Genomic DNA, 27,265 nt, shown 5'->3' with positions numbered 1-27,265 from the left:
TGTTTAAAATCTTTTTAAGAAGCAATAACTGTTGATATTTATCATTCGCAAGTAGATCTGTAAAAATTTCTGGTAAAAAAATTGAGTATGCAACCATCTTGTTTACATTTACTTTCAGTATAAGAAAGATATTGTACTAAATCATTTTATACTCAAATATTTTTTAACTATACATTTTATCAAATAACCATATTTTTCTATGTTTATGCTATTGTTTGCGTGTGGAACGAGTTGTCTTTCTTTTGTGATTTGCATTTATTTTTAATACTTATGTTTTGATACTAGTTTTTTATTTACATTCGTTCAATTATATACATTAGTCAAAGAAATTGCAACCAATTTGAAAAGTAAAGTCACTTATACAAACTGTCAATTGAATTTTTTGCTGAGAGATGTACAAACTTTTATGAACATCTAACACAATTTCAGACTGCAGATAAAAGTTTATAAAAGTTCATACAGTTTTATCTAGTTTTTTTGATAAATCATTAAAATATATATAACTATACTTAAGTGATACAAAAAAATGGGCTGTTCAGAGAAGTACACAATTGTTTTATAAATCAATAACAATTTTAAAAGATAACTGACTTTTCAGAGTTGTGAAAATTACGATTTTTACTATTGCAGCCGAACACTACCCAGTTGAGAAAAATTGCGTGGATTCCTACGTGGATCATCCACGCAGATTCCATGTATAAAGTGCGTGGATTCCACATAGAAAGTGCATTGATTCCATGTGGAATCTGCGTGGATCATTTTTGTAAAAATCTGCCAAGATTTTTCGGTTACCTTAATTTCACGCTCGTATCCTTTTTCAAGGAATAATCGAAAAATCTTGACAGATTTTTACAAAAATGATCCACGCAGATTCCATACGGAATCAATGCACTTTTCGCGTGGAATCCACGCAATTTTTTTTAACTAGGTAATAATTTGTTTTCAATGATTTTCAGTATAATTTACAGAAAAACGAAAACTTTTCATGCAGTCAAAAATCAAGCTTTTTGTAATAATTTATCAATGTTTTACATGTATATCAATGGATTTAAAAAATGGTTTTAAAAGTATGAGTAATAAAAAAATTAAATATGGACAATATGATTTATAATCAATATCTATGATAATAAGTATGATAACAAGTCCAAGGCAACTTAAAAACGACACAATATTTAAGTTGCTTCTCACCAAAAATTGATGAAGTAATTTTAACTTGAATGAATCTCATTAGGCGAGAGATGAGAGACTTTTGCGCATACTTTCAAATGTAGTAAAAAAGATGTATTTCCTTTTTTCTTTTATATTAAAATCGTAAACATTGGAAATTATGATCTGCATATCATTTATAGAATATATATATATATACTAAACTTGGTAATAAAGCTTTTTACGAATGTACAATCTGATAATATAGTGATGATTCTATCTTTGATCCTTGCATATTTACATAGGTTTTCTCTGGAAAAAAGTTGTAATCTATTTTGTTCTTGATTATATCATTTATTTTTTTAAGAACAATTAACACTTTTTTCAAGTAAAATAAATCAATCTTAAATGAATAATATACGGTTATGAATAATTAATTAAATAATTAATAAATAATTAATTAATACATTTTTATGATGACGTTCGCAATACAGAAATAATCTATTTAAAAATTATCTGAGTTCATATTTTTTTGACAGATATTTAACAAATGATTTGACTATTTGATCTTTTAATTGCACTGAGTACATACATTGTATCACTATTTTTTTAGGGGTTGAATTCATCTAATTTTTTATAAAAATATTGATAATGATAAAAATATTCAGGATGCGCTGCAGCAGATTTTAGTTGGCTCCGACAGACTAAAAAAGCCAACGAAAACTCACTCACTTCTTACATGATCAAGAAAATATGCGATACTGAATTAGAATGATATATAGGAAGTCACAGAGATAAGAAAGGTAGGGTCTAAGTTGCATAATCTTATAAAGAAGAACAAGATACGTATAAGTATTCAGAAATCGGCGAGACAAAGGTGTTAGAGCGCAGACTTGCGAAATCCAAAAGACCGCTCACTATCGGAATAACTATTCCAGGACTTTTAATTAAATAGTTACAATAAAAAATATATAAAAGTTATTCTGTACAAAACATAAAATTTTCTGGTTTTAAGCAATTTTGGGCACTTTAATTTTGGTTTCATAAACAGGATGATTAGATTTCATCATAAAATAAAAAAATTTTTTTATTTCTTCAACAATTCATTTTTAATTTTTAGATAAAATTATAATTTTTATTTTTAATATAATTTTTTGAGTAGACAATATTACACCGAAAACAAATAGTTATACATTCTTTATTTAGTCATCAGAATTTTAGTTTTAACGTTCTTGAGAGGGTTGTCGCGGTAATATGTTGTGAATGTATTTGCACTATTTACAAAGCTCTAAATTAAAATATTTAAATTTCATTTTTATAAATAAAAAGAATAATAAACTTTTCAAGTGTCAATTTTAATCCCTGTATTTTTTTCCAATACAAATAAATACCAAACAAAAAATATAGTAATGTCAAGAGCCTTTGTCTTGTAGATTCATTGCGAAATTAATTTTTTTAAAGAATCAACCTTAAACAATAATTGAGAAAGTCAATGAAACCATTGATATATTTGTTATTCAAAAAGTTGATTTATTGATAATGCTTTAAAGTTCATTGATTTTGTTAAAACTGATTCAACTTGTGAATTTAGTTTCCACTGAACATATATCGTTATATTAAGGAAATCATATAATTTTTATTTATAAATGTGTTGAAACAATTGAAAAATTTTTAATAATAAAAAATTAACAGAATTGCTAGATTAAATATGAGTTTTTACTCATTGTCTTCCACACCCTCCTTTGCTACATGCAGATCGTTTTGGTGGTACATATTTTCCACTGCTACCACTACCCATCAGAGGATTATAATCTGCAATAAAATTGAAATTCTAAAATTTCTTAATTTTGTTTTGTTATATATGTAAAGATGATCACCTACCGGCTCTTAATCTAGATTTCGAAGGTCCAGTACTATCTTTGGATTCATTACTATCTAGACGATAATTATCAGAAAGCAACTGACTTTGTAATTTCAATAACTCCTGTTGCTTTTTCATTTTTTTCTTCAACAAATGTAAAAAAATATTAAAAATTAGATTAATTTTAATTTTTATCAAGTTGCTTTTTTGCAGTACTCACAGCTTGTTCTTTTTGAATAGCAATTTCACGGTCTTGCAAATACTTTTGTTCCATTTTTTCTCTTGCTTTATGTTGAGCTAATAATAATTTGGAATTTAAATCCACGTCTACCATAAAAAATATTGAGCAAATATCATTATTTGTGTATCTGTTATAATAATTTATTTCTTATAAAAACCACTTACTCTTATGATATTTTGCATCATATTCATAGTCATCTTTATTTTTTTTCCAACCCAACCATTGCTTATGAAGAAATGGCCACGCATAGATGAGAATAACAGTTGTCCCAACAATGTACCATCCTACATTTGTAATCAGCAATAATACTGAAATAGTAGATGCAAGTATAATATTTTTAAGGTGTGCATTAAATTAAGTTAATATAATAAAATTGAACAGTGATTAAATATTAAAAGCACTGCAAGAAAAATGTTTTTCAATATGCAATATCAGAAACAATGACCATTTTCAGTGGTAAATTCTCTAATTTTTAAATTTTATTCCATATATAAAATTTTCAGTACATAAAACTGATTGTAACTTCAAATTCTTCAAAAAATTTTATTGTAATTGCAAAAATTGAAGAAAATTTATGAGAAACATACCCAATTCGTAGTATGAAACCATCGTCTCTCCCTCAAAACTTTCACCATCATTACTATCTCTATCATGCATTTTAATTGTGTATATCAGAACACATGAAACTAATGTTAATTATGTACGCATAAAATGACAGCAGCAGTAAGAAAACAGACACTGTTTGATGCAGTCTGCAGACATTAAGTGATGTATAGTACTAAAATCAACTTGAAGGGAGCGCAGGTGAGCAAGCTAATGTATGCATATTTACATTCTGCTTTTGGCAAGAAGAACTCAAAATGCAGCCTTTCAATCGGCTCTACAGTATTATTGTATACATATAATTTAGATTCAATGAAATTTATTTTTCGACGATTGTTTGTTACGAATTTCTAATTCTTCATCGAAATACATGATAGAGTAAAGTTACGTATCCGACGAAATCAAAAAGTGAGTGACTGTGAGTGTTATTGTTATTGACTTGTGAAAGGACATTCATCATTAAAACATTGTGGTGAGTTGATTGTTACTGTAAAGATTAAAAATATTAAGAGTAAATAAGTAATATCATATGTTCCAGTAAATTTAAGAAAACGTTTAAATCATTAAAGCTTTGTATAATTTAGGTATTTCAGGTTTATTAGTTTTATTGAAGCAAAAACTGAAGAAATCATGGGGGATTTGGCAAATGAAGAAACTGCACAAACTGAAACTCAAGACCTATCAAAGCCCAAGTTTGATACTGAAATCTCTAATGAAGTTCACATTTGCCATCCAAATGGTAAATAAAAGTCTAATTTGACTATGACTCGAGTTCTTTGTAAAAAAATTTTTTTCTCTTCTCTTAATACTATTTCATTTTTAAATGCTTTCAGTTGATGAAAAGAGTGAAAACAATAAAGATATGGAGATTCATAGTTTCAAAAAACCTATAATAATTGGACCTAGACAAAAAAATTATGCAAAATTGAAATCTGTTTCTGAAAATATAAAAAAAAATATACAGAGTAATGAATCAGTTATGATCCAGCCTACAAATGAATTTTCTGAGACATCTAAACCTCCAGCAAGTCTCCAATCGAGTCCAAAAGACCCTACCCTTGAGATACCATATAAAGAACCTTCATGGAGTGGTATTCCGACAGATTCTTACAAATTGGAAGTTTTGAAATCAGGCACTATTTTAGAAACAATTGATTTATCAAATAAAAGTTACTATGTGGTTGGAAGATTACCAAACTGTGATATACCAATGGCCAACCCAACTATCTCACGCTATCATGCTATTTTTCAGCACAGAATAGTTGACGATGGTAAAATCCAAAAAGGATTGTATGTTTATGATTTGGGAAGTACTCATGGTACATTTTGGAATGGAAACCAAATAAAACCAAAAGTTTTTGTTCGATTACAAGGAGGTCATATGGTAAAGTTTGGGTGCAGTCAGCGTAAATTTATTATTCTTGCACCAGATCATGATCAAGAACAAGAGTCAGAGTTATCTTTAACAGAATTAAAGATATTAAAAGCACATCAATCCAAAGAATATGAGCTACAAAAATTAAGTCATAAATTTGATAACCAAGAACCAGAAGTAATGATGGAAAACGAAGAACAAGGTATTGATTGGGGAATGGGAGAAGATGCTGACGAAGAAACTGATATGACTGAAAATCCATATGCTCAGACAGCAAGTGAAGAATTATTCTTAAATGATCCAAAAAAAACTTTACGAGGCTGGTTTGAAAGAGAAGGTCAAGATTTACAGTACCAAGCTGAAGATAGGGGCAATGGAAAATTTGTGTGCTGGGTAGAGTATGTACTCTTTTTGTAAAAATTGACTCATAATAATAATAATAAACTACGATTAATTTATAATTTTGAATTAGTTTACCAATAGATGCTGGAAAGACACTACGTGCTGAAGCCACAGTTTCAGGAAAAAAAAAAGAAGCAGTTGTACAATGTGCTTTAGAAGCATGCAGAATTTTAGATAGATGTGGGTTACTACGCCAAGCTACCCATGGTAAGAGCTTTTTGCTATTTGAAGACTTAAATGTGAATAAATTAATCTATTTGTCATATCATTTAATTTGACTCTAAAATTTTCATAATAAATTCGAGCATTTTTGAGCAATTCATAAAAATTATTACGCAAAAATGATTTAGAACATTCTCTAGTATATTTATTAACAATAAGTAAAGTAGTGGCAATTACATTTATAGAAACCAGAAAAAGAAGAGCTCGCAATTGGGAAGAAGAAGACTTTTATGATTCAGATGAAGATAACTTTTTGGATAGGACTGGAGCTGTAGAAAAAAAAAGAGAACAAAGAATGAGATTAGCAGGAAAATTAAAGACTGAAGTAGAAAACTATGATTCTTTGGTACAGTATCATTATTAAACATATTTGAATATGAATATTCACTTTTTAATATAAATATATAAAGTTCATAATGTTTTACTGTTACAGTTGCAAAAATATTCTAAAATAACTGAAAGAATTTCAAGTATACAGAATAAATTGAAACTGCATAATGCAAAAAAAAGTGAAACAAATGATTCAAACATAGATGCTTTAGATGCATATATGTCTTCTTTAGGATCATCTTCATTAGATAAATTAGAAATCAGAAAATTAAAAATTGAACTTATTAATTTGGGTAAAGAAGAATTGCAGTGCATTAAATTAATTAATATAGCTAAACCAACTAATTTGCCACCTTTTAAACCTCATGGAACCATTGATTTAAAAAAAAATACCAATGCATCTGTACAAGCTGATAAAATAATGGAATTACAAAAACAGGTAAGGTCGCCAACATTTTTAGAATTACAAGTATTATGTTAAAAGTAACAATAAATTTAATTCTTAAATTATTATATTTATATTCACTAGCAATCATCTTATTCTTCTGAAAAATTTGACGATGGTAATGGAGAACGAAATTGTACCATCAATACAAGTGAAACGAACTGTACAAATTATAAAAATGAAAGTAAAGTTGACAAGAAAAATGTAGCAAAATTATGTGATGTAATTGAACAAGAATTTTCAAATACTGATTTAAAACCTAGTACAAATGAACAAAAATATGAAAAAGCAGGATTGGCAAAAAAACAAAAAAGGAATACGATTAAATTGCATCAAAAAAATAAAAAAGGATTAGCAAAAGAAGTAGAAGAATGTTCAGGGCAACAAAATTACAATGAAGATGCTTACAAAGACAATTATGATACATGGGTGCCTCCTGAAAATCAAAGTGGAGATGGGAAAACTAATCTCAATGAGAAATTTGGTTATTAAATATGTACAAATTTATTTAAATACTTTAAATAATTAAATAATAAATAAATAAATAATAAATTTATTTATTAAACTGTATCTATTGCTTTTTTACTATATGAATTTAAGAGCTAGAATTACAATTATGATAAAAGCAGTTTATCAACCAAATCTTCTCATTTTAACATAATAAAATATATCTATAGTTACGTATGTTAGTCAAGATTAGAAAAAAATATATAAATTGGTCTTGAATGCTTCATACTCTTTTAAGGATGATAAAAATTTACAAGAAATTGATAAAAACGTAATGATTATTTGATAAGTTAAAAAATATTTTATTTTCAATCTTACTTTTACGTCATAAAAACTAGTAGTTAAGTGAGAGTTACCTACTGATTGATACACTTCAAATTGACTTATATTAGTTTCATTCAATAGTTCAACAGTTTCAATCAGAATTTTGGTAACATCAAACCATAATCACATGTTTCATAATAACTAATTATAATAATTCAATCATAAGTCAAATTATTCAGTCTAAATTACGATTTCATTCCTCTATGTTTTCGTTTCATTCGAGCGTAAGGACCAATACTTGGATCCATTACAAAATCATATAACACTGAAGTCCATGAGTTATGTTGAGGCAAGTTGTCATAAAATTCAGCAGCAATACGTTTAACCTATATTGAAGATGGTAAAATTTTTATTTAAAATAATCAAAAATATTGTTTAAAACTTAAATAAAAAGAAACTAAATTCAATTATTACTTCTGGTAGTCTAGAGCCTGGTACTGCTGGAAAATCGTGATGTTCATTGTGATATCCGACATTAAATGTAATAAAATTTAATGGACCATAATAGCTGTATGTTTCATATCCTTTTTTATACATATAATGTTCAGATATAAAATGCCCAGCAACTGGATGGAGGCCCATTGCCATTACTGCACCAACGATAAAATAAACTAAAACTTTCCCACCTGAAAAAATTAAAATTAAATTTCATATTTTATAAATATTAACTCAATTAAAATTATACAATTACTAACCAAAAAATTTCCACACCAAGAGATCAAAAATCAATTGTATAATCAAATTCACATATTCTAAATATGTAGGTGGTTTTGGATAGGTGATTAAAGGACGAAATGAATAAAAAAATGGCTGTAAAAGTACCCAACAAAATTTTCCAAATGTACTGTTAAACAGTTTTGCCTCCAACAATGTTGGTAAGTCTGTGTCTAATTTTTCATCACCTTGATACTGAAAGAAGTTGTTTTTTGAAAAATAATTTTATTTGACAGTTCGAAATATGCAAAATTAAATAAATAAAATATTTTACGAACTCTATGATGTTCCAAATGATATTTTTTGAAACTTATTGATATTGGAATGCCTATAGGTAAATTTGCAAAAAATCCAAACAATTTATTTGCCATTGGCCTGGAATGTCCAAATGCAAGATTGTGGGAAATTTCATGAACAGCTGTAACAAATTAAAAAAAAAAAATTGTCATATTTTTAATTATTCTAAAGAAATAAGATTATTTGTCCAATAAATTATAGAATGTTGTGTTTAGTAAAGTTTTTTAAATGTTAATAATTTAAAGAAGTTGAAAATACTCACCAAGCATCAAAGAATGATTTATTGGACCTCCGATACAATAAGCTAAGAATAATAGTTTAGGATAACTTAAATCTTTAACTAAAAACATGGATGCCAATTGAAAAAGCACCATAGCTGTTACAACCCATTTGAAATTTGGATCATATCCAAATAATTTTTTGATTTGAGGGTATTTTTCTGAAAAAATAGAAGTTGATTGGAATATTCACAATTTATGTATAATTTACATAAAATTAATTAACTATTTAATAGGAAAGATGAGACACATTGTTTTTAACTAACCTAAAATTTGTTTTCGCCTACTCGCGTGCGGTTCCTCGGTAAACACCCACTCAAAATCAGTTCTGGACACGCGTTGACCCATTTTTTAATTTATCACTCTAATACATAAATTAACTTGATGATCACCAAGAACTATTGGAAGTTAAGAGGCGAATTATGTGAATTCGGCGTTTACTTCAAAAATAAGTATCAAAATCCATTCAACGTAGTCGAAAAGTTACTGCATGAAGATAAAATTTTATTACATTATGTAGAATATAATTTAATTAAATAACAAACAAATAAAAAAGATAAAATTTACCTTCCGAAAAAATCATTTAAAACAACTTTGAACTATGTGCAACTTGACACTCTAATCTAACTCGCGTAGGCATGTGTATACTACCAATGAATGACTAATAAGATGTGTCATGTATTCCCGAAAGTTGCTGCAGTAAAAACTTCCAATTGGCAGTCATATGACACCTACGACTTGAGTCTTACGCGTTTACGACTCTACATAAGTCAATTGTTTACATTCTGATTGTGCAGGTATTTCGATAAAAATGACCAGTGCCCTCTGTAGACTGTAATTCGTACACACAGCACAGCAGACGGCGTTCGTTCAACTTTGTAGTTCGTTGTCCAACAGTACACCTATATAAGTGATTTTATCGTAATAAATCGCATAATTAAATCATATGAATATCGAAGAAACTTGTTCAATTTAGTAACGTCAAAAGAGAAAGTAAATGAATTTTACGTCTACGTCTTTACATTAACAGAATGCTGGTTTCATGAAAGAACGTAGTAAAATTAATATTTTGTTTAATGATCTAAAGCCTGTGCTAATCGTGTTCCCTCGCCATATTCATGATTTTTGACAGTTGACATATGTTTCACAGTTTTGTGAGAATTCGTATTCTATACATATATATTTACACCATTTGGAAATTTTGAATGTTATATTCTTTATTTGAAAGAAAAGTTGTCTGTAAAAATCAATATGGTTGATGAATCTACAAGAAAAACTCTAAGTAGTATACCCTTGCTTAAAACAAAAGCTGGACCTAGAGATTCCAATTTATGGGGTCAGCGTTTGAAAGAAGAATATTTATCTCTCATCAAAGTAAGTGTTTGGTATTAATTCATAATCAACATGTTTTACTTAATTCAATTTCTTACGTTATTTTATGAGATTTTTCTATTGTTTTATAAACATATCAGAAAAATTAAATTTCATTAATACTAGTCTGTTCTATTTTACAGTATGTAGAAAATAATAAGAATGCAGATAATGACTGGTTTCGATTACAATCTAATGAGCAAGGTACAAAATGGTTTGGAAAATGTTGGTATGTTCATAACTTGTTGAAGTATGAGTTTGAAATAGAGTTTGATGTAAGTAAATTTCTTAGACTCTTTAACCATGATGAATGCAAGTTGGTTGAATTTTACTTTTTTACTTTTCATAGATTCCAATAACCTATCCTACTACTGCACCTGAAATAGCTCTACCTGAACTAGATGGAAAAACAGCCAAAATGTATAGAGGAGGAAAAATATGTTTGACTGATCACTTCAAGCCTCTCTGGGCAAGAAATGTTCCAAAATTTGGAATTGGACACGCCATGGCTCTAGGAGTAATATAACATTTTGTTTTGATTTCTGAATACTTTTAACATCCAAAATACTAAGAAATATAATGTTCAATTTTTAGCTCGGACCATGGTTAGCAGTTGAAATTCCAGAACTTATAGAAAAAGGAGTTGTGAAACATAAAAGTAATACTTAAGTTGGAAATTCACTGAATAATATTCACGAAATACACTTTTTGTTACACCAACTAAATAAATTATATTTACTATATTATGCAAGTATTTACATTATATAAAACAATGTTACCTACTCATTCTTCATTTTTAGATAATTTTGTCTTAGTTTTTTCTTTTATTATTTCATCAATCCTATTGAGATCTTTAAGCGATATTTGCCCAGATCCTGGTCTTAGAGATTTTGGTTGTGATTCATCAGGTTTCCATCCAATCATGTATATTATTTGAAAGGTAGCAGGTATATATTTTTTTCCAACTTTATCAACCTTACCATATAATTCATCATAAATTGCTGATGCAGCAAATAAGGTATTTTTATTCATGTGTAACTTTCTGTTTTTAACAGCATTACTTTCACCCATTCCTATTAAAAAATTGAAGTTGAAAACTACAAAATAAAAACCAATTATCAAGTAATACCTTTTAAATCCCATAGAAGCTCAAACATTGATGGGTATCCAATGACTAATTCATCTGTATCTATTGTCATCATTGTAAATCCTGCTTGGGTCATTAGGCTACCTATATCCCGGATTTCAGTAAATGGGGAAATATGTGGTGCTATTCCACCATCTCTTTCTACTTCTCCTAACTGCATTGATCCACTAAAAATATAGTAGTTACCCAAATATTTAAAATAACTGACGATGAACAAAAGCATGAAAAAATTACAAAAATATTTACCGCAGCTCATACAGAGTATCTCCTCCAAATATTGCAGCCATAAAAACTCCATCTTTTTTTAAACAATTTAATATGCACTTTAAACTACCAGGAAGGTCATTAACCCAATGTAAGCTTAAACAACTAACAACAAAGTCAATGCTATTTGATTCTAAAACAAAATGTTCTTCATCAAGTACTTTTTTTTCAACTTTTATACCTTCATTTGTTTTAGCTTGTTTTAGCCAACTAGGGCTGAAATCTGCTAATATAAGCTCTTCTACAGATTCTTTTAAAATATGTTTTGATAAGTGTCCACGACCACAACCCAAATCTAAAGCTTTTTTAAACTTTCGTTTAACATCAAATACTCTATCTGATAATCTGAAACCAATTTCATCTTTGATGTAATCGTAAACATCGGCATCAGTTGCTAATGCTGCTCGTTCTCGTTGTAATAGCTTCGTTTTTCTATCAAAAATATCCATTGCANAAGGACGTATGCAAATGATCCAGTATATTATCAAATATCAAATATTGTATGAAAAATGGTAACTCTAGTTATGCGATTAATGCCAAACAATTCTTTGAAAATTTCATAATTTAGTCGCTGTTTTACACATTTTATCATTTTATAGATCTTATATAGTGAGTTTTGAATAGATTTGGAATTAAATAAATGCACTTCATTTTTTTTAAAAATTGTAATATTAATCATATTATAATTATTGACAATGACGCGGCTATGTGCACATTAAAACACCATATCATTTATCTTACAAGACCAGCTTCTCTTTTACACTATATACAATAATTATGGATACTTCATTCTTTTAATATGCATACGCACACATGTACGCGTGGATAGTTTTATAATATTATTATTCATCATTATCATTAATAATTTTCTACATTCATAGTTAATATTATATATTTTTGTCTAGTACTTATGTAAAAAACAATATTTAAAAATAATTAAACGTAAACTGCTTTGTATCTGTACAATATATAGGCTTTTAAAACTTTTTTATACTATTAATTTACATTTCTTAACATTAATGATTTATTAATAAGTGTATCTAGTCGTGTATGTATATATATATATGTATATATATATTCATATATATTAATATATATGAATACGTATATATAATGTGAATAATTTTTTTTCTCATTCTCAAATCGATGCACCAACTTTTAAAACTTGGCAATTTTCGTTTGTTTATAACACAGAAGTAAACATAATTTAAAATTCTCATGATTATTTATGCACTTTCAAATTAAAAATATCATCCAAAAACTATCAAATGATAATCACTAAAATAAACAGTAATAGAAAAAAAGTCATTACAACCAGCGATTTTTTCATATAGTACCAAGGCATAGTAAAGTAGAAATAATATTTTGTCTTTGAATTTCGAAATAGTCAATATGGTATAAAAACATAGAATTAAAAATCATCTTTCAGCCCTAGAATAAAAATAAATGTTTAAGTTACATATATTATGCAAATTAGGTTTTAAATTTCAATATCAATTGAATATTCGATAAACATTGTTACTAAAATCACCAAATATGAAAAATAAATTATTTGATTGCAGAACATTCACAACAAAATTTTTTACTTGCTAGAACTGAGAAAATTTTTTATAAGCTTCTGAAAAATACCAACATGAAATAATCGCTGTTGAAAGTTTATTTTGATTATTTTTGTCTTCAGCTAGATTAAATAAAAAATAGTTTCAGTTATTTATTCAACTTTGATTTATGCTGAACATGCAATAAAATTCATTCCATTTTCAATTTATGCGCTTTTTAAAAAATAATGTTGGTTGATGATGCTTGTGAACATTGCAGCCTTACAAATAAAATACTTATACACTCATTTTAATTTTAATGAAATCTTCATATTAAAATACTTATTGCTATTTTTCGTTTTACGTTAGCGTGTAAAAAATTAGTGATAATATAGTCTTTTCTATACAATAGTTATTTCTCAAACTTCATGTACATTTGGTGCATAAGAATTAAAGCATAAACAATGTATTAGTATCTGTTTACTATACACTTTTTCCGTGTCACTCTAGCTGAAAGTAGTATTATTAATAATGACACTTTTTTGCTGGAGGTAATAATGAAAACTGTATAAGCACCTCAGAAAGTAAAAAATTAATGATAGTTGTTATTTTCAGATCTGCTTTTATTAGCAGTCTTCAACATGCTTAATTTTACTTTCCTACAGGTGAATCATAAACTATTCGATTTTTATAAAATTATCGTAATTCCAGTCTGAAAAATCAGTTCAACTCCAAATATTGGCACCAAAAAATAATGAGTATAGTATTTTATTTTACTTTATAATCATTGAAGCTCAGTGGAAGAATAAGTAAAATCTTTCATTTATGCTGATCTTACTTGTTTCTACTATTGTATAGACGTCGTTACTAGATTCGGAAGATGTAATCATTATGTAATTTAAATAATAGTATTACACATGTATATGCACAATCAACATATTATTTCATATATAAATATCGTATTACATTGTTAATGTTAATTAATTTTTCTATAATTGAAAATTCAACAAACACATTTTTTATTTACACTTATTCAACTTGGCTTCTACTTCATGCAGAAAATTTCTTCACACTATGATGCAGAGCCGAATTCTATTCTCAACAAAATTATATTGAACAGTTTTTGAAAAACAAAAGTTTAACTTCTGCGCCAATTATACATATTTTTTTTAATTTGACGTGTTTTGTGCATCAGGTAAATATTTTTATTAAATTTCTCAAATTAATTTATAAAAAGGGTATTTTCAACTTTCAAAGTTATGGTTTTGGATACTGTGGTTTTATGCGACAATTGGAATGAAGGTTGACAATGTGATGTTTTTTTGACTCCTAATTTGTTGGGAACAAAGATTTTTGCTCTCTTCTAATGCGAGATTTTCAATCATGAACTTCGTTTTAGTTAACGTTTTCTTTAAATTTTCTTTAAATAATGTCATGGCTATCTCCTATTTAAAATACATTTTATTATTTATATAATTTTTCGGATATTTTCAAAACCGCAGTTAAAAATGTCATACATAGTAACTATTAATGAACAAAACTTTTTTTCAGCAATCAACTTCGGTTTAAAAAATATTAATTAGTTTGATTCAAAAAGTACCTCCTTGACATTGAAAATGATAATCAGAGATTTGCCAATTTGTTAAAATATCAAAGTAAGATGAATTTAAAAATAAAAAATTTTACAATATTATTTTCAGAATTTTTAATTATGATTGCTTCGAATCACGATAATTCTTTTTATTTTGACATTTATTATTTAATACTGATCATGAATTAAATGATGATTTGTTTTAATTTAAAAAAACAATATTATACTCTTATTAAATACTGGAAATTGAATTTTTTCATTTATGATTAAATGTTAAAGCTTTTAATTTTCGTAATTGGTTTTGATTAATTTAAAAAATTGTGTACTTTTAAAAATTTAAAGAGAGTCGGTGTAAAAATTATTAAATCATCATCTTTGAGGATGTAAAAAATAGATGACATCTTTTTACTTACTTTTTCATGAATGTAAATTTTCGAAATTTAAAAAAAAAGAGATACTTTTTACAACGATACATTTCAATTATTCCTCATTGAGATATTACGGGTAAAGAAAGCTTTAAAATTATGGTATTTGTTCAAATTTAGAACTTATTCTGAAGTCGATTGCTACGAGAGTTTAAAGGTAATATTCGTACTATAGGAAATTTGAATAATTGAAAATTATTTAAAGAGATATTCGGAAAGTAAATAAATTGAACATTTAAACAAAAGACTGTTATCATTACATTCGAATTGAAATAGTAAAATATAACTTTAAATAAAAATTAAATATTTCACAGCAAAAATAAGAATAAAAATAATTGTAGCATGCATTTTACAGCAACTAAGATTATCGCTACTACTCTGCGTTTATTACAAGCCTTGAATAGTCATTTTTTATAATAAATTTTTCATCTTAGTAGAGAATCGGATCAATTTCGATATTTTTAGAACATTAATAGTATCGAAAACAACTAACACTTCGACTTGAATAACTAAATTGATATTTTAAACAATTCCATCGTCCAAACTGTATATTACATATTTAAAAAAATGCAATATATGAATTTAAAAGTAGTTTAGTTTACAAGTAAACTCTATATCTAAAAACACAAGGAGGAGGCGCGCCCGATGTAAGTATATATAAATATAAATATAATATGTACATCACATTGTCTTGGTACTGATCTTGTTTTATACAATTATGAATAGTTATTACCTAACTTGGCAACCTTGAGGTAATCGGGCTGGTGGACACCCAGATGAATCATGTGTTGATATTGCTGCAGCGTCCGACTGCGTCGAGTTTTCACCCTTATTAGATGCTACAGTTATTGATTTATCTTTAATAAAATGTTCCGGTCGTTCTGTAATTTGAATATTTGCAGGTGTATCATCAGATATTTTTGTTTTGCCATCAGCAGCCGCCTCTGCTGCCGACTTGAGTTCATAGCCTTCCTGACAACGTGTTAATTTTAGCCGAATAGGAGAAACTTTAGCACCGCGCACATTTCGAAGTGCACTAACTGATGAATGCTCAGGTTTCTCAATTTTTTCTAAACTATCAGAAGCAGCGTGACTCGCTGCACCGATTTCGGATTTATTCACTTGGTCTTCACTGATGGAAGGGGCAGCAGTTAACCGCGCTGCTGTTGTATCCTGTATAGGTGGTGCACTACACGGCCTGGAATTACCCGAAACCTCAATTGCCGCATCAGCGTCACTTTTACCCAAACGAATAATGAGTTTTGGCGTGGCTGTTCCATCAGCTAAAAATTCAACGCGTCCTTCTTTGTCACGGCTCGCTTTCTTCTTGCGTTTACCATTTTTATCCTTCTTGTCACGTTTAGGTTTTGATGTCCTCGCAGGAGCGTCATTACCTTCGAAGTCCATCATAATTTGACGACGGAACTTAAGACTTTCGCGCTTCAATTCTTCCATAACTTCATCGGAGTTATTGCTGCTAGGAATACTACTAAGCCGTTTTTTCGGTGGCCGACTACTACTACGATCATCGGTAGTAGGCTCTGCTCCAAATTGACCAATTTTTATCTTCAGCTTTGGATGAGCACCGCTTCCAGTAACAGGTGTGGCTATAGTCCTTGTTGTAGCAGGACCTTGACTGATAGGTCTTGGCTGTCTTCCACGGCGACGCTCATTACCACTATTTCCACTGGCACTAGATCCACGTCGACGTTCAGAACCCGCAACAGTTGGTTGTTGTTGAGCCGGATTCTGAATAGCTGTTGACGTATCCTCGTCGGACGAGTCTTGGGCATAATTTCCCAGATGAGCACGCTCTCTGCGCCGTTTTTTGTCTAGATCTTTTTCCATGTTAGCCTGATCAACCACAGCTTTATAATCTTCTTTAGTTGGAATGCTTGTCATAGATGCAACCGCCTTAGGAATAGTAATAACTGTTCGATTAATAGGCGGGAGACTTGGAGGAATCGAAGGTACTCCAGCTCCTGCTGGATCATTCATATTCATATCCTGAGAGCAGTATTGACGTAAAAGTTCTTTTTTACGCATGCGTCGTAAACTCGATGTTCCTGAAGTTGCAATCGGTGTAGGTGGAACTAGAGGTTGAGTTAAAGTTTGTGTAGGTGTACTTGCTACAACTGCTGCGCCATAGCTGGCATCCAAAAATGGACCTTTAATCTTGACTTTTAATAGCTTTCCGGGTTCACCAGTCTCAAAGTCTGTTTCAGGTTGGCGCTTATTGAGTACACTTTTTTCGTCGACGACTGGCTCTCGATATGGTCCCAGTAGATGACTACTAAAAGAATGTTCAACATTTGTTGTGGCATTATAGGTACGCACTTCCGCAAGTCCTGGTAAAAGTGCAGGCATCGCAGGCTCTGGAAGGACAACGGATTCACCGCACAAATTCGAATCGTCTCCAGGCAAAGATGGTGGACGTAGAATTGCCTGCGCTTCTGCTGGACTACTGAAGGTTTCTCTGCTTAAGCTATCGCGTCGTTCACTGCCGATAGATCCTGATAATTCTATTGACTTTTTCCTCTCACGCATGGTGCGTAAATCGGCTATGTTAGCCTCAGCCGGAGAATCCTCATCTGAATCGAAATCGTAAACACTACCTTGAAGTTTATGCTGAATGGAATCATCTGTCAAAAGTAAGCTATTATGTTGCGAAGACGACCGGGGCCGACCACGACCTCGTCCACGTCCTCTACCTCGTCCAGAAGCTTGCTGAGATTTGTTAGGTCGAGTTCGACCTCGACCACTAGCTGTATTATTTTTTGTCGATGGCTCGACTTGCTGACGAGGTGACTTACCAGGAGACTTGGCTTGAAGCGAAGTAACTCGTGCGGAAGTACGCGTTGGCTTAGACGGTGAGCGCTTGCCATGAGTGGGTGTACTTTTAGCAGGACTCCTACTTTGCTCATTACATGCTGGAGTATTTGAAATTAAATCGGCAGTTGCATCAGGTCCTACGACGCTATCTAAAAAGGCCGCAGCCACAGCGGCAGCTGGACTCTCCGTGATTTGAGCTGGCTGATGTAAAGGCAACTGAGATTGTTGCTGCAATGATAGCGGTGGTGGGACCGCTGGCTGTGGCGCTTCCTCAATCGAGGGTACGTAGAGATCTCGAGCAGGCTCCGGAGAAGGTAGCTTACTCGGTGAAACCATTGCCGCTGTAAAAGCCAAGTTGTGCTGAGATGAAGTGAATGCTGCAGTACATGGAGGCACGCCAAGTTGTTGTTGCTGTTGCTCTTTAGAAACATGAGACTGCATCATATTTTGCGTTGTTCCAGGGAATGGCGCACCGAAAGGAGGTGGAAAAAGTGCAGAGCCTGGCGAGGAATATGGTAGCTGTGCGTTTGTCGAACTCTGAGCTGCAAAAAGCGATACCGGTGCTCCTGCGTAGCTGTTTTGAGGCTGACTCGAAGGTTGTTGGTCGAATCCAGTGTAAGAGTCTAGCTGACAAGGAGGAAAACCAACTGTGCTGCTTACAACTGGGCCTTCATACGGTGAGATTCCCGAATGTTCATCAACGGATGATGATGAGGTAATAGATGAAGAAGTTGAACGTCGCGATGGAAGAACTTGGCTCTCAGCCCAGCGAGTGTCTTGACCATGGCGAACAGCTGTAACGTCATTGAATGGCGAGCTTTGGTTTGGATAATCTTGCCGCGTGAGTTCAGTACCAATCGAATCTTTATCAAGAGAGCGCTCGATTTCACTTTTTGGCACATCGTCAAGCGTTAAAATACCTGCAGTAAGGGATCCACTCTGTGCTCCAGGTAATCCAGCAAGATGCCGACTAACTATTTCTAAGGGTGTAATTTCGTCGACAATATGCGAAGGCAATGTTCCAACTTGCTGTTCTACGAGTGAAGCCAAATTCTGAAGATTCTGAACAAGTCGATTCGTAGCTTGTTCACCAGCTCGTGCATCCATTCCGACGTTAGGAGCTCGTAGCATATATTGCTGTTCTTGCACATCCAAGTGCTGTAACTGCGAGTGAACGAGCGTTGAAGTATTATTATTTTCTTGAGATAAAATTGACGAACTTAAATCATTAGAAAAGGACTGGGTGGCCATCCCGTAACGCTGATTCTCTACTAATGTATTCAACGGTTCTGTTAAATTGAAATTGTCAATATTACTTGGTGGAACCCATCGCTCATCAGCCTCTGCTCGATCCATCTTAGCCCTATCGACCATTGAAACTTTTCCACTAGTATCTTGATTTCCAAAAAGAACATAGTGAGCTGATGTTTCATTATTATTTGGAAAACAACTTTTAGTTTCTAATTGTTTCGATCGCTCCGGTTCCGGTACCCGATCAACTTTTTTTGGTGCATCTGCTTTCAGCAGTTCTATGTCGACCGCTTCTGAAGGTGTTTTTATTATTTGTTCGACTTCTGGATTCGTTTGCTGTGTAGGCAAATTTGGACTGCTAAGCTTGATATCGACCAAATTTTTATCTGCATCAATGTGACTAGAATTTGTTTTTTTCGACATTTCGAGGCGAAGCTTTTCAACGAGATTTAAAGTTTCTCGAGCACTGTCTTCTTTTATTTCCTCTTTGAATAGTAAATCACTGTTGAAAGAAAAGGAGAGCGACGCATTGCGTTCTTCAGAATCTCGCGGTATAGTAAAGCCGTCATCGTTAACTATGTCGTCATTCAAAATATCTTGATCAAAATCAAACAAATCTGATACACTTGGATCTTTTCCGCTACTGTGTTGCGGTGAAAAAATCGATCGATTGATAAATCTACGTCTCTTATTGCTATTCTCTTTTTCATCGTTCGTAGAGTCAAATTTATCAAGGGAAGGTTTTAAATCCCAATTTTCACTAACATCCTTATGCGGCTGTTGTTTATATATTTCACCACTTTCTGCATTACTCGTTGAAACATCAGATTTTGCTTCGGTTATTTTATTGTTTTGACCCAATCTTTCAGCTAATGGTGTATCAAAAAGATCTTTTTTATGACTTTTAAAATCATTTTCTGTTTTCGTAGAATTACATTTGTACTTATCAGTACTTGTTATATTCTCAGTTACATTTTTTGACTTGGTTAATTTATCTAGATGCTCGCATTTTTCTAATAATTTATCTAAACCTCTTGAAGATTTTCGAGGGCTATCACGTTCAGCCCTGCGTTGCTGCATTTCTTCTTCTAGGGTAACAACACTTGACTGACTAATTGTTTTCTTTGCTCGACTTCTAGGAGAAGAACTTTCAACTGATGAACTTGCATTCTTTTGCAAAGGCACAATCGCACTAATTTTATCAGTGTTTACGCACTCTTGGTCAACAATAAAAGAGCTTGGTTGGTTATCACGCGATTTGGTGCTCAATTTTTTCTCAACCTTTTTGATCTGAGATGCATCCTTGCTACAGCTATCTTTTTCCTCTTTTTGCATTGCTTGACTATTCGGTTTTCGCTTGCGAGTATCTGAGGTTTTTGACCTTGTCGTGTTTGAGGTTTCTTGTTTGATATTCTTATGGGAAGGTGTTTGTTGGGGCGAATGTTGCTTGGACGATTGTTGTTCATCGACTTGGGTGGGTTTTTTAGAAAGTTTGACCCCAAATATATTTCGTGACCCATCATTATCTCGAGACCCACTGAACAAACTTTCATCAGCCTTAATTTGTGACTCGTGCTGTTGTTGTTCGGTATGGTGTTGCTGCTGCTGTGATTGAATGACTTCTGACCTTTTAGAACTAGGCTCTTTGAGCTCGAAGGTAGATTTATGTTTACTGGCGACAGTGGACGACAACTGTTCGTCAGTCGTTTTAGCATCGTCCTTGTGAAGAGCTGTGGTGACTCTTCGGTTCGGTTCATCTTTTTCAATACACGGCGGCTGAAACTCGTGTCCATGCCGCCCGTCGGAAGTTTTAAGCTTCTTATCTGGCAGCTTTTTGAGTTTCCGTCCCGTCACCGAAGAAGATGAAATCGGACTACTTTTAGAAGAGTTCTCTTCCAGTAATTTATTTTCAATTATTTTGGTGATGTTTCGCCGACTTCGTGGTGAAGAGATGTTGCTTTTGGAATGAGTACTCGAAGGTGGACTAGAATCACTGTCACTCGAGCTGCTCAAAGATAACGAATGCTCTTTCGTTTTGCTTTCATGTTTTGTAGGTGGCTCAGGACTCTTTGAATCATCGGTGTCACTACTATCACTAGAGCTGCTGGAACTACTGCTAGAACTACTAGTGCTGGATGATTCGGATGAGAGTCTTAATGGTGATTTTTTTACAGATTTCTTTTGCGTGATTGAAACTTCTTCTTTTATAGCACCATCTTCTTTCTTTGTCTCATTCTTTTTTCTATTTGTATTACTAGAATTATCGGCCGATTCTTTTTTCAATTTGTTATCAAACGTATCTATTTCAGTAATTGGAACTATTGATTTAGAACTAATTCCACTTTTAATATGCTCAGCTGCTTTCTTTGCTGCTTTTCTTTGCGGTACATATGATATAACGTCGGCGGAGTCTCCAACCTCTTTTTCGGTATCATTGATATTTATTGTTTTAGAATCTTTTGAAGATTGTTTTCCATCTGATTTAGATTTTTTATTTGTTGTAGATATTGTCGATAGCTTAGATTCCTTACTATCTTTTGAGCCCTTGACAAGCGGTTTTTCAATAAGTGGTTTACTATCCATCAAAGAATCACTTGGCGCAGATGAGGACGTTAATTCTTTTTTATTATGAGAGCGCTGGATATTTTCAGAAGCTTTTTTAGCGGCTTGTCGTTGGGGAACAATAAGAGCAGATGCGATACTTTCTTTATTTTTTGTCGTTGACTTGTCTTTGCTTTTTGAAGTTGGTTCTTTTGTGATTTCATCAAATAACGATTCTTTCAAATTTTTGTCTTTACCATCTTTTGTAATATTAAGTTTACTTTCATCTTTCTTTTTTGAATTAATATTCGGATCAGAGAGATTGAGATTAGATTTACGACTTGAACGTACAGAAACGCGATCAAGAGAAGATTCATCTGTGTCTGAATAGATATTAGCCATTGCAGTAGCTGCGATGTGAGATGTAGTACTTTTATTGCGGATAGTTATCAGTTCATCTGAGTCGCTACCTGATGCGCTTCCAAGTTCAAGTTCCATATGTTGAAGTGTACGAGATCCAGAAGCCACTTTGACATTTTTTGCATCACTTTCACTACTATCATCAAAGATTTTTCGTGAAGATGTTCTTAAACGTTCTTTTTCAATAAGTTTTCGAGATTTTCGTTTTGAATTAATTTTGCTTTTAACAATAGAGCCCTTTCCTTCACTGTCAGAACTTGAATCGGTTTCATTTTTTATGTGTGTCTTGATAGGCTGCAAAATGAAGAAAAAATTTAGTGAGAAACATTCAAAACACCATATTTAAATTATAAACTTACCATTTTTTTATCAGATTTAACAACCAGTGAACTTTTACTGGGTTTTTGTTCAGATTCACTTTCATCACTTGCTGCTGAGGGATTTGAATTGCCGATTTTTTTATGAGAAGCTGATCCATTAAAATGCAAAGATTTATTATTTGCACCATTAAAATTAGGTTCATGTTTTGCACTGTCACTTGTACCAGAAAATCCCCGTACATCAGAATTCTCTATACAAGCAATTAATGATTCAACACTACGGTTATGGTGATCAGCATCAGCATGCGAATAAAGGTGATCATATATTGAAGGACCATGATTAGCTGCAAGAACTGCTGAGAGTGTTGACGAATGTAGATTAGGCAAATCAACAATAAGCACTTGTTTGTAAAAAGTTTGTTCACGTAGACGTAAGAAAGTACGACAAAGTTTTTCTCGTTTGTTCACCATATAACAAAGATTTCGTACTCGTTCTAGATCTTGTCTTAACTGTACGAATTTTCGCATTTTTTCATTATCTGCTGCTTTACCTTGGGCTCGAAGTCCCGCACCAGATAATTCTCCACAGCGAGGTGGTAGCAGAGGTTTATTATGACCAGACTGTTAAAAAAAAATGTCTCATTGTATTTGCAGCATTAAATAATGTAATTCAAGCCAATCACAAAAATAATTAAATGTGAAATTTTAAAGATTTAAGTAATATTAAATATTCTACCTTTCGTTTGAGTATCCAATAATTATAAACGGATATGACGGCATCTAAGTCTACCTCTAATTGCTGAGCTGAAACATCTTTTAAACTCACGTGCTTATAAAATTTTGCTTCAATTTCTTGTAATCTGTGTAAAAAATATATATATATATATATTCAAAATTAACAGATGAAAATGAATTAGGTCAATAATTTTAACTAAGAACAAAAATTACTTTGCAGCACGAGCCTGAGTTTTTTCTTCCGAACTCATATCTTTACGTTTTCTTCTACGAACTTCACCTTCATCAGAATCAGAGCTGCCCTTTTCATTTCCGTTTCCACCACCTCCGCTGCTAGGTTTATCTTTAACATTTGATTTGCTGTGCTTCAAACAGTATGACTGAAAAAATTACAATTGTATTTATTAAAAGAATTATCAAATTATTTATTTAAAAATTTTTAATGAAATTAATCTTACTCTTAGTTTAACGCCATCTTCTGCTTGTTCATCTTCAATGATAGCTTTCATCTCGAGACCATGTTTGAAAGCACATGTAACGTGATAAGCCGTTTTGCACGTTTTTATGCTACATTGTATACAAGCACCAATACGTTCTCGGCAAAGTACACATATCAAAGCCCATCGGCTTTGCTAAAAATTAAAAGTGGTAAAATTAGTTTGATAAATAAAAATTTTTGATTAAAAATTTTATAAAAAGTTTTAAATCTATTTTTTCACATAATTTAACATTAGAGAATGTGATATCATTTGAAAAAGTAAGAACTGTACAATTACAAATAATATTTACCGGAATACTGGATATTTTAGTTATGGGTTCCATTTTTTCCACACAGCCTATACTAACTTCAGGAATCCACAACGCACAAGATACATGGGCCCACTTTTGCCCGCTACGTGTGGATTTCATTGCCCCTCCTGGATTAGGGCACAAAACACATGCAGGTCTCTGTCCAAGTGTACACATTCTGCACAGCCATGATCCATCTGGTATTGAAGTGATACCATAACAAGCTTGATGTACACAAATATTGCAAAAATCACAAAAAACCATTTCATTGCCTTCTTCAGAATCAGGCTAAAAATGTTATGGTCATTAATATAAAAATACAATGAAAATCAAAAAATATTACTCAATTAAGCAAATTCTTACAGATCTACAAACATCACAAATGACATTTTCATCAAATTCAATTCCTAGACCTTCTTCATTCTTTAATATAATTTGAATTTTATCCCAGCAACAATGTTCCAATTCTTCTATTATTCGTTCTAATTGTGACTCAGTAATAGAAGATTGTCCACACTAAGATAAACAAAATACATTTGGAATAGTAGCAACATCTTCAATTTATAGAATATAAATGAAAAATTGATTAATGAGTTACCATTGCTCGTTCTCCATTGAAAATTTCCAGCCAAGCAATATCTGTATCATCTAAATCATAACCACAGGCTTTTTCTGCTCTTGCTGGAGTAGTACTCAAAAAATGATGCTCAACATTAAATCCTTCATCTTTGCAGATTCTTAAATACTTTTTTGGTCTAAAATAAACATACACCCAGATTAATATAATTTGTGTAATTAAAAATCTGTATGATTAAATTAAAAGAACAAATATCTTACAACTTGAATTCGCCATAGAGCCTACTAGAAGGTGGCGTTTGAATGCGTAATACAGTGGGTTCTGGAAGTGAGTCTGGGTTTACAGGAACCTGAACACCTTTTTCCCACTCTTGCTTCCACTGATCAGAAATAACCCAATAATCATTGAGATTAAGTGGCTCGCTATCAGGCAATTTCATTGCACTTATTAGATCCTTGCGATAAAGCTCGGCAGGAGCTTCAGCCACTGATCTGTTGTATATGTTAGATATTCTTTCTTGAGGTCTAGGGGTCCATGATGACCCTCCTTGACTGGACGAGGCCATTGTTTCTTCTTCTTCAGAAGGACCCAATGTAGCAGCTGATATTTGTGTATCAGTAGCTGAAGAATCCACCCTGCATTTCCTCCTTTTAATTGGGCCCAGACTATATGCTGAGTCATTGTCGTTTTTATTGCTCCTCTTCCCTCGTTGTGCCATTCTTTTACACCAAGCAATCTACTGGTGCGTGACACACATAGATAATTTTTGCGTATCCTACAAATAATCAACATTCAATCAAACACAATAATTTTATGCATATAAACTTATTAATCATTAATATGAATTTTGCTTAAATTATTATTTTGCTCTAATGATTATAAATGCCAAAAATTGTATTACCATAAGTCACACATAAAAAAGGTTGAATCCAAATTTTTGGAACCAGTATTCAATAAATATCACGTATTTAGAAGATAAGAAAAAATATAAATTTTGTAATTAAATTACAATATATTATTTATATACAATATAAATTATTTAATAAATTACGGTTAACTTATAATCATCAAATCATTGGTTGGATATTTTTAGCATTTATCCTCAGATGACTATAGCAGAAAAACAACTTTATTCATACATGAATCTTTATTAGCATTTAATACTCACTACATGGTAGTTCTTTAATGGATTATCTGTCAATTGATATTACTCTGAATCTGAAAACAAACAAAATTAGAAATATAAACATATATTTGATCAATTAGGTAGAGTAAATTTAACATATATTTTTATAGATTTTACTAATTAATAATTTAATCGATTGAATATTTTTGTTAAGTAACAATACATTTGGAGTGAAAAGTGAAATGTTAAAATGAGATGAAATTCCTAATTTTTTTATGATGTTTACAGTTAAAGAACGTTAAATGTTCCTTAAAGCCCTTAATTGATTGAATGGTAAAACAAAACTTGATAAATAATGCAGGCCATCAGAGCAAGGGCCTCAACATTCATAAGAATAATTATGGTGATATATGCATCATAGGGAGGCCTTGTCATGGTCAACATTCGGTGCGTCAAAACTGATGAAATCAGGGTATTAAGATAATAAACAGCAGCAACAGAGCAAGATAGATGAAGAAGCTCACTCGTAACAATAGCATAGACGAAGTGACAAAAGCGGGTGAATAGTGTAGTGCGTCATTGGCCGAGGTTACAGAGTGCAAGCGAGGGCGCCGCTATCAGCGTAAACACGGACGCGTGTGCCGCCGGGACCCGGGGTGATAGCTTGAATGCAGCAAGGTCGTACGTGGATGGCACACTCTCGCCCTCTCGACGGGATAGCCAAAGAGAACTGTAGCCACGGGCCACCTTCGATGCAGACGAAAACAAGCAAGAAAAGACGCGCGCGGGGGCGGCAATGCTGCGGAGTCGCGGGTAGCGAAATGCAGGCAATGACAAATGGGGCGGCGCTTACATATCCATGTCGTCGTACAATCATCGATGTGCGCGTGATCGTTGCACTACCGAGGCGAGGTTGCTGCTGATTCTCGAACCCCGTAATAGTCGACGTCGTCGTCGCTGTAGCTTCTATCTAGTCGTCCTCAATGTTGTTGCTGATGCTTTTTTGGCTGCCACTACTGCTGCTGTCGCTGCTGGTGCTGCTGCTCACTCAACTTACGGAGCACAGTGCACGGCACAGCTCAACAACATTGACAATATAGATGGCGCTAGTGCACACTACTAACTCGCGCGGAGAGAGTTCAGCCTTATACACCAAGTGCAAGTTGCAACAGAACGGATAAACACATCATGATTCATGAAAGCTGATACAATTAGCAAAAACTATGGTAGCAACTCCCGACACTTATCGTCTTGGCTGGTCGGACACGTCAATGGACGTGTGGTTCGATCCGCGAGTATCGCTTCGAATTTAGGCACTCTTACACGCACGCACTCATACCCAAGCCGCTGCTTGTAGGGTAGTAAACTTCATGTGCACTGCCTCAAGACATGTACGATATCTACAATAGAATCATTGTTACTATTGCCTTTAATGCTAACTCCTCTTATTGAATGTAGACAGTGTGTGTGCCCTGAACTGAGAGTGTGTAGTCTTGCAGGCTGCAGGCAGAGCCCCCAACAAGCATCAACTATACACTGTCTACTGCGCTGGAGCTGACTGCTGAGGCCCAATACGAACTCACGATGCAGTTG

General features: G+C 32.3%; 6 protein-coding genes across 8 annotated transcripts; 2 read left to right on the top strand and 4 right to left on the bottom strand.

The window, feature by feature from the left end:
* Nucleotides 1-2,653: 2,653 nt before the first annotated feature.
* Nucleotides 2,654-4,008, bottom strand: LOC106657858. The gene is made up of 5 exons (XM_014379549.1): nt 3,836-4,008; nt 3,413-3,556; nt 3,228-3,334; nt 3,028-3,151; nt 2,654-2,958 (listed from the first exon to the last, which is right to left on the bottom strand). The coding sequence occupies exons 1-5, from the start codon at nt 3,903-3,905 to the stop codon at nt 2,867-2,869; spliced, it is 537 nt and encodes a 178-aa protein (XP_014235035.1). The 5' UTR covers nt 3,906-4,008; the 3' UTR covers nt 2,654-2,866.
* A 78-nt stretch (nt 4,009-4,086) lies between these two features.
* LOC106657753 (kanadaptin) lies at nt 4,087-7,146 on the top strand. The gene is made up of 7 exons (XM_014379428.2): nt 4,087-4,323; nt 4,436-4,590; nt 4,685-5,624; nt 5,699-5,835; nt 6,036-6,196; nt 6,284-6,619; nt 6,710-7,146. Exons 2-7 carry the CDS (start codon nt 4,482-4,484, stop codon nt 7,115-7,117), a joined length of 2,091 nt encoding a protein of 696 aa, XP_014234914.1. The 5' UTR covers nt 4,087-4,323; nt 4,436-4,481; the 3' UTR covers nt 7,118-7,146.
* Nucleotides 7,147-7,410: 264 nt separating this feature from the next.
* Nucleotides 7,411-9,115, bottom strand: LOC106657947 (sphingolipid delta(4)-desaturase DES1). Its single transcript, XM_014379667.2, has 6 exons — nt 9,012-9,115; nt 8,730-8,906; nt 8,449-8,588; nt 8,152-8,365; nt 7,871-8,082; nt 7,411-7,782 (listed from the first exon to the last, which is right to left on the bottom strand). The coding sequence occupies exons 1-6, from the start codon at nt 9,091-9,093 to the stop codon at nt 7,642-7,644; spliced, it is 966 nt and encodes a 321-aa protein (XP_014235153.1). The 5' UTR covers nt 9,094-9,115; the 3' UTR covers nt 7,411-7,641.
* Nucleotides 9,116-9,583: 468 nt separating this feature from the next.
* On the bottom strand, nt 9,584-11,976 carry LOC106657946 (arginine-hydroxylase NDUFAF5, mitochondrial). The gene is made up of 4 exons (XM_023463243.1): nt 11,510-11,976; nt 11,246-11,430; nt 10,896-11,189; nt 9,584-9,647 (listed from the first exon to the last, which is right to left on the bottom strand). The coding sequence occupies exons 1-3, from the start codon at nt 11,974-11,976 to the stop codon at nt 10,900-10,902; spliced, it is 942 nt and encodes a 313-aa protein (XP_023319011.1). The 3' UTR covers nt 9,584-9,647; nt 10,896-10,899.
* On the top strand, nt 9,640-10,862 carry LOC111694583 (ubiquitin-fold modifier-conjugating enzyme 1). Its single transcript, XM_023463245.1, has 4 exons — nt 9,640-10,119; nt 10,260-10,391; nt 10,466-10,633; nt 10,711-10,862. The coding sequence occupies exons 1-4, from the start codon at nt 9,997-9,999 to the stop codon at nt 10,783-10,785; spliced, it is 498 nt and encodes a 165-aa protein (XP_023319013.1). The 5' UTR covers nt 9,640-9,996; the 3' UTR covers nt 10,786-10,862.
* A 2,975-nt stretch (nt 11,977-14,951) lies between the features above and the next one.
* LOC106657945 (PHD finger protein rhinoceros) lies at nt 14,952-27,224 on the bottom strand. Of its 3 annotated transcripts, none has more exons than XM_014379664.2 (11): nt 26,526-27,224; nt 25,715-25,764; nt 24,807-25,321; nt 24,568-24,724; nt 24,333-24,485; nt 23,970-24,257; nt 23,639-23,812; nt 23,394-23,560; nt 23,182-23,305; nt 22,485-23,066; nt 14,952-22,419 (listed from the first exon to the last, which is right to left on the bottom strand). In XM_014379664.2, the coding sequence occupies exons 3-11, from the start codon at nt 25,262-25,264 to the stop codon at nt 15,811-15,813; spliced, it is 8,712 nt and encodes a 2,903-aa protein (XP_014235150.1). In that variant the 5' UTR covers nt 25,265-25,321; nt 25,715-25,764; nt 26,526-27,224; the 3' UTR covers nt 14,952-15,810. The 3 variants fall into 3 exon arrangements, with proteins under 3 accessions (XP_014235150.1, XP_023319006.1, XP_023319008.1); XM_023463238.1 differs by having other exon boundaries at nt 26,544-27,224; XM_023463240.1 differs by lacking the exon at nt 26,526-27,224 and adding an exon at nt 26,197-26,224.
* Nucleotides 27,225-27,265: the final 41 nt, after the last annotated feature.

The sequence above is a fragment of the Trichogramma pretiosum genome, unplaced genomic scaffold (assembly GCF_000599845.2).
Source record: "Trichogramma pretiosum strain Unisexual culture from Peru unplaced genomic scaffold, Tpre_2.0 scaffold84, whole genome shotgun sequence".
NCBI classification, from domain to species: Eukaryota; Metazoa; Arthropoda; class Insecta; order Hymenoptera; family Trichogrammatidae; genus Trichogramma; species Trichogramma pretiosum.
Note: the sequence above shows the minus strand (reverse complement) of the source record. Positions and strands in the feature narration are given on the sequence as shown.

Excerpts from the sequence above, each read along its gene's own strand:
- LOC106657947 (XM_014379667.2), bottom strand. The coding sequence starts at position 9,093 with ATGGGTCAACGCGTGTCCAGAACTGATTTTGAGTGGGTGTTTACCGAG. Across the intron at positions 8,907-9,011 it reads TAGGCGAAAACAAATTTTAG|AAAAATACCCTCAAATCAAA; the intron begins GTTAGTTAAAAA and ends CTATTTTTTCAG. Across the intron at positions 8,589-8,729 it reads AAATCATTCTTTGATGCTTG|CTGTTCATGAAATTTCCCAC; the intron begins GTGAGTATTTTC and ends AATTTGTTACAG.
- LOC106657858 (XM_014379549.1), bottom strand. The coding sequence starts at position 3,905 with ATGCATGATAGAGATAGTAATGATGGTGAAAGTTTTGAGGGAGAGACG. Across the intron at positions 3,335-3,412 it reads TGATGCAAAATATCATAAGA|ACGTGGATTTAAATTCCAAA; the intron begins GTAAGTGGTTTT and ends TTTTTATGGTAG. Across the intron at positions 3,152-3,227 it reads CTATTCAAAAAGAACAAGCT|AAAAAAATGAAAAAGCAACA; the intron begins GTGAGTACTGCA and ends CATTTGTTGAAG.
- LOC111694583 (XM_023463245.1), top strand. The coding sequence starts at position 9,997 with ATGGTTGATGAATCTACAAGAAAAACTCTAAGTAGTATACCCTTGCTT. Across the intron at positions 10,392-10,465 it reads AGTTTGAAATAGAGTTTGAT|ATTCCAATAACCTATCCTAC; the intron begins GTAAGTAAATTT and ends TACTTTTCATAG. Across the intron at positions 10,634-10,710 it reads GACACGCCATGGCTCTAGGA|CTCGGACCATGGTTAGCAGT; the intron begins GTAATATAACAT and ends TTCAATTTTTAG.
- LOC106657945 (XM_014379664.2), bottom strand. The coding sequence starts at position 25,264 with ATGGCACAACGAGGGAAGAGGAGCAATAAAAACGACAATGACTCAGCA. Across the intron at positions 24,486-24,567 it reads TCAATGGAGAACGAGCAATG|TGTGGACAATCTTCTATTAC; the intron begins GTAACTCATTAA and ends TGTTTATCTTAG. Across the intron at positions 23,067-23,181 it reads ATTGGATACTCAAACGAAAG|TCTGGTCATAATAAACCTCT; the intron begins GTAGAATATTTA and ends TTTTTTTAACAG.
- LOC106657753 (XM_014379428.2), top strand. The coding sequence starts at position 4,482 with ATGGGGGATTTGGCAAATGAAGAAACTGCACAAACTGAAACTCAAGAC. Across the intron at positions 5,625-5,698 it reads AAATTTGTGTGCTGGGTAGA|TTTACCAATAGATGCTGGAA; the intron begins GTATGTACTCTT and ends ATTTTGAATTAG. Across the intron at positions 6,620-6,709 it reads TAATGGAATTACAAAAACAG|CAATCATCTTATTCTTCTGA; the intron begins GTAAGGTCGCCA and ends TATATTCACTAG.
- LOC106657946 (XM_023463243.1), bottom strand. The coding sequence starts at position 11,976 with ATGGATATTTTTGATAGAAAAACGAAGCTATTACAACGAGAACGAGCA. Across the intron at positions 11,431-11,509 it reads GATACTCTGTATGAGCTGCG|TGGATCAATGCAGTTAGGAG; the intron begins GTAAATATTTTT and ends CTATATTTTTAG. Across the intron at positions 11,190-11,245 it reads GCTTCTATGGGATTTAAAAG|GAATGGGTGAAAGTAATGCT; the intron begins GTATTACTTGAT and ends ATTTTTTAATAG.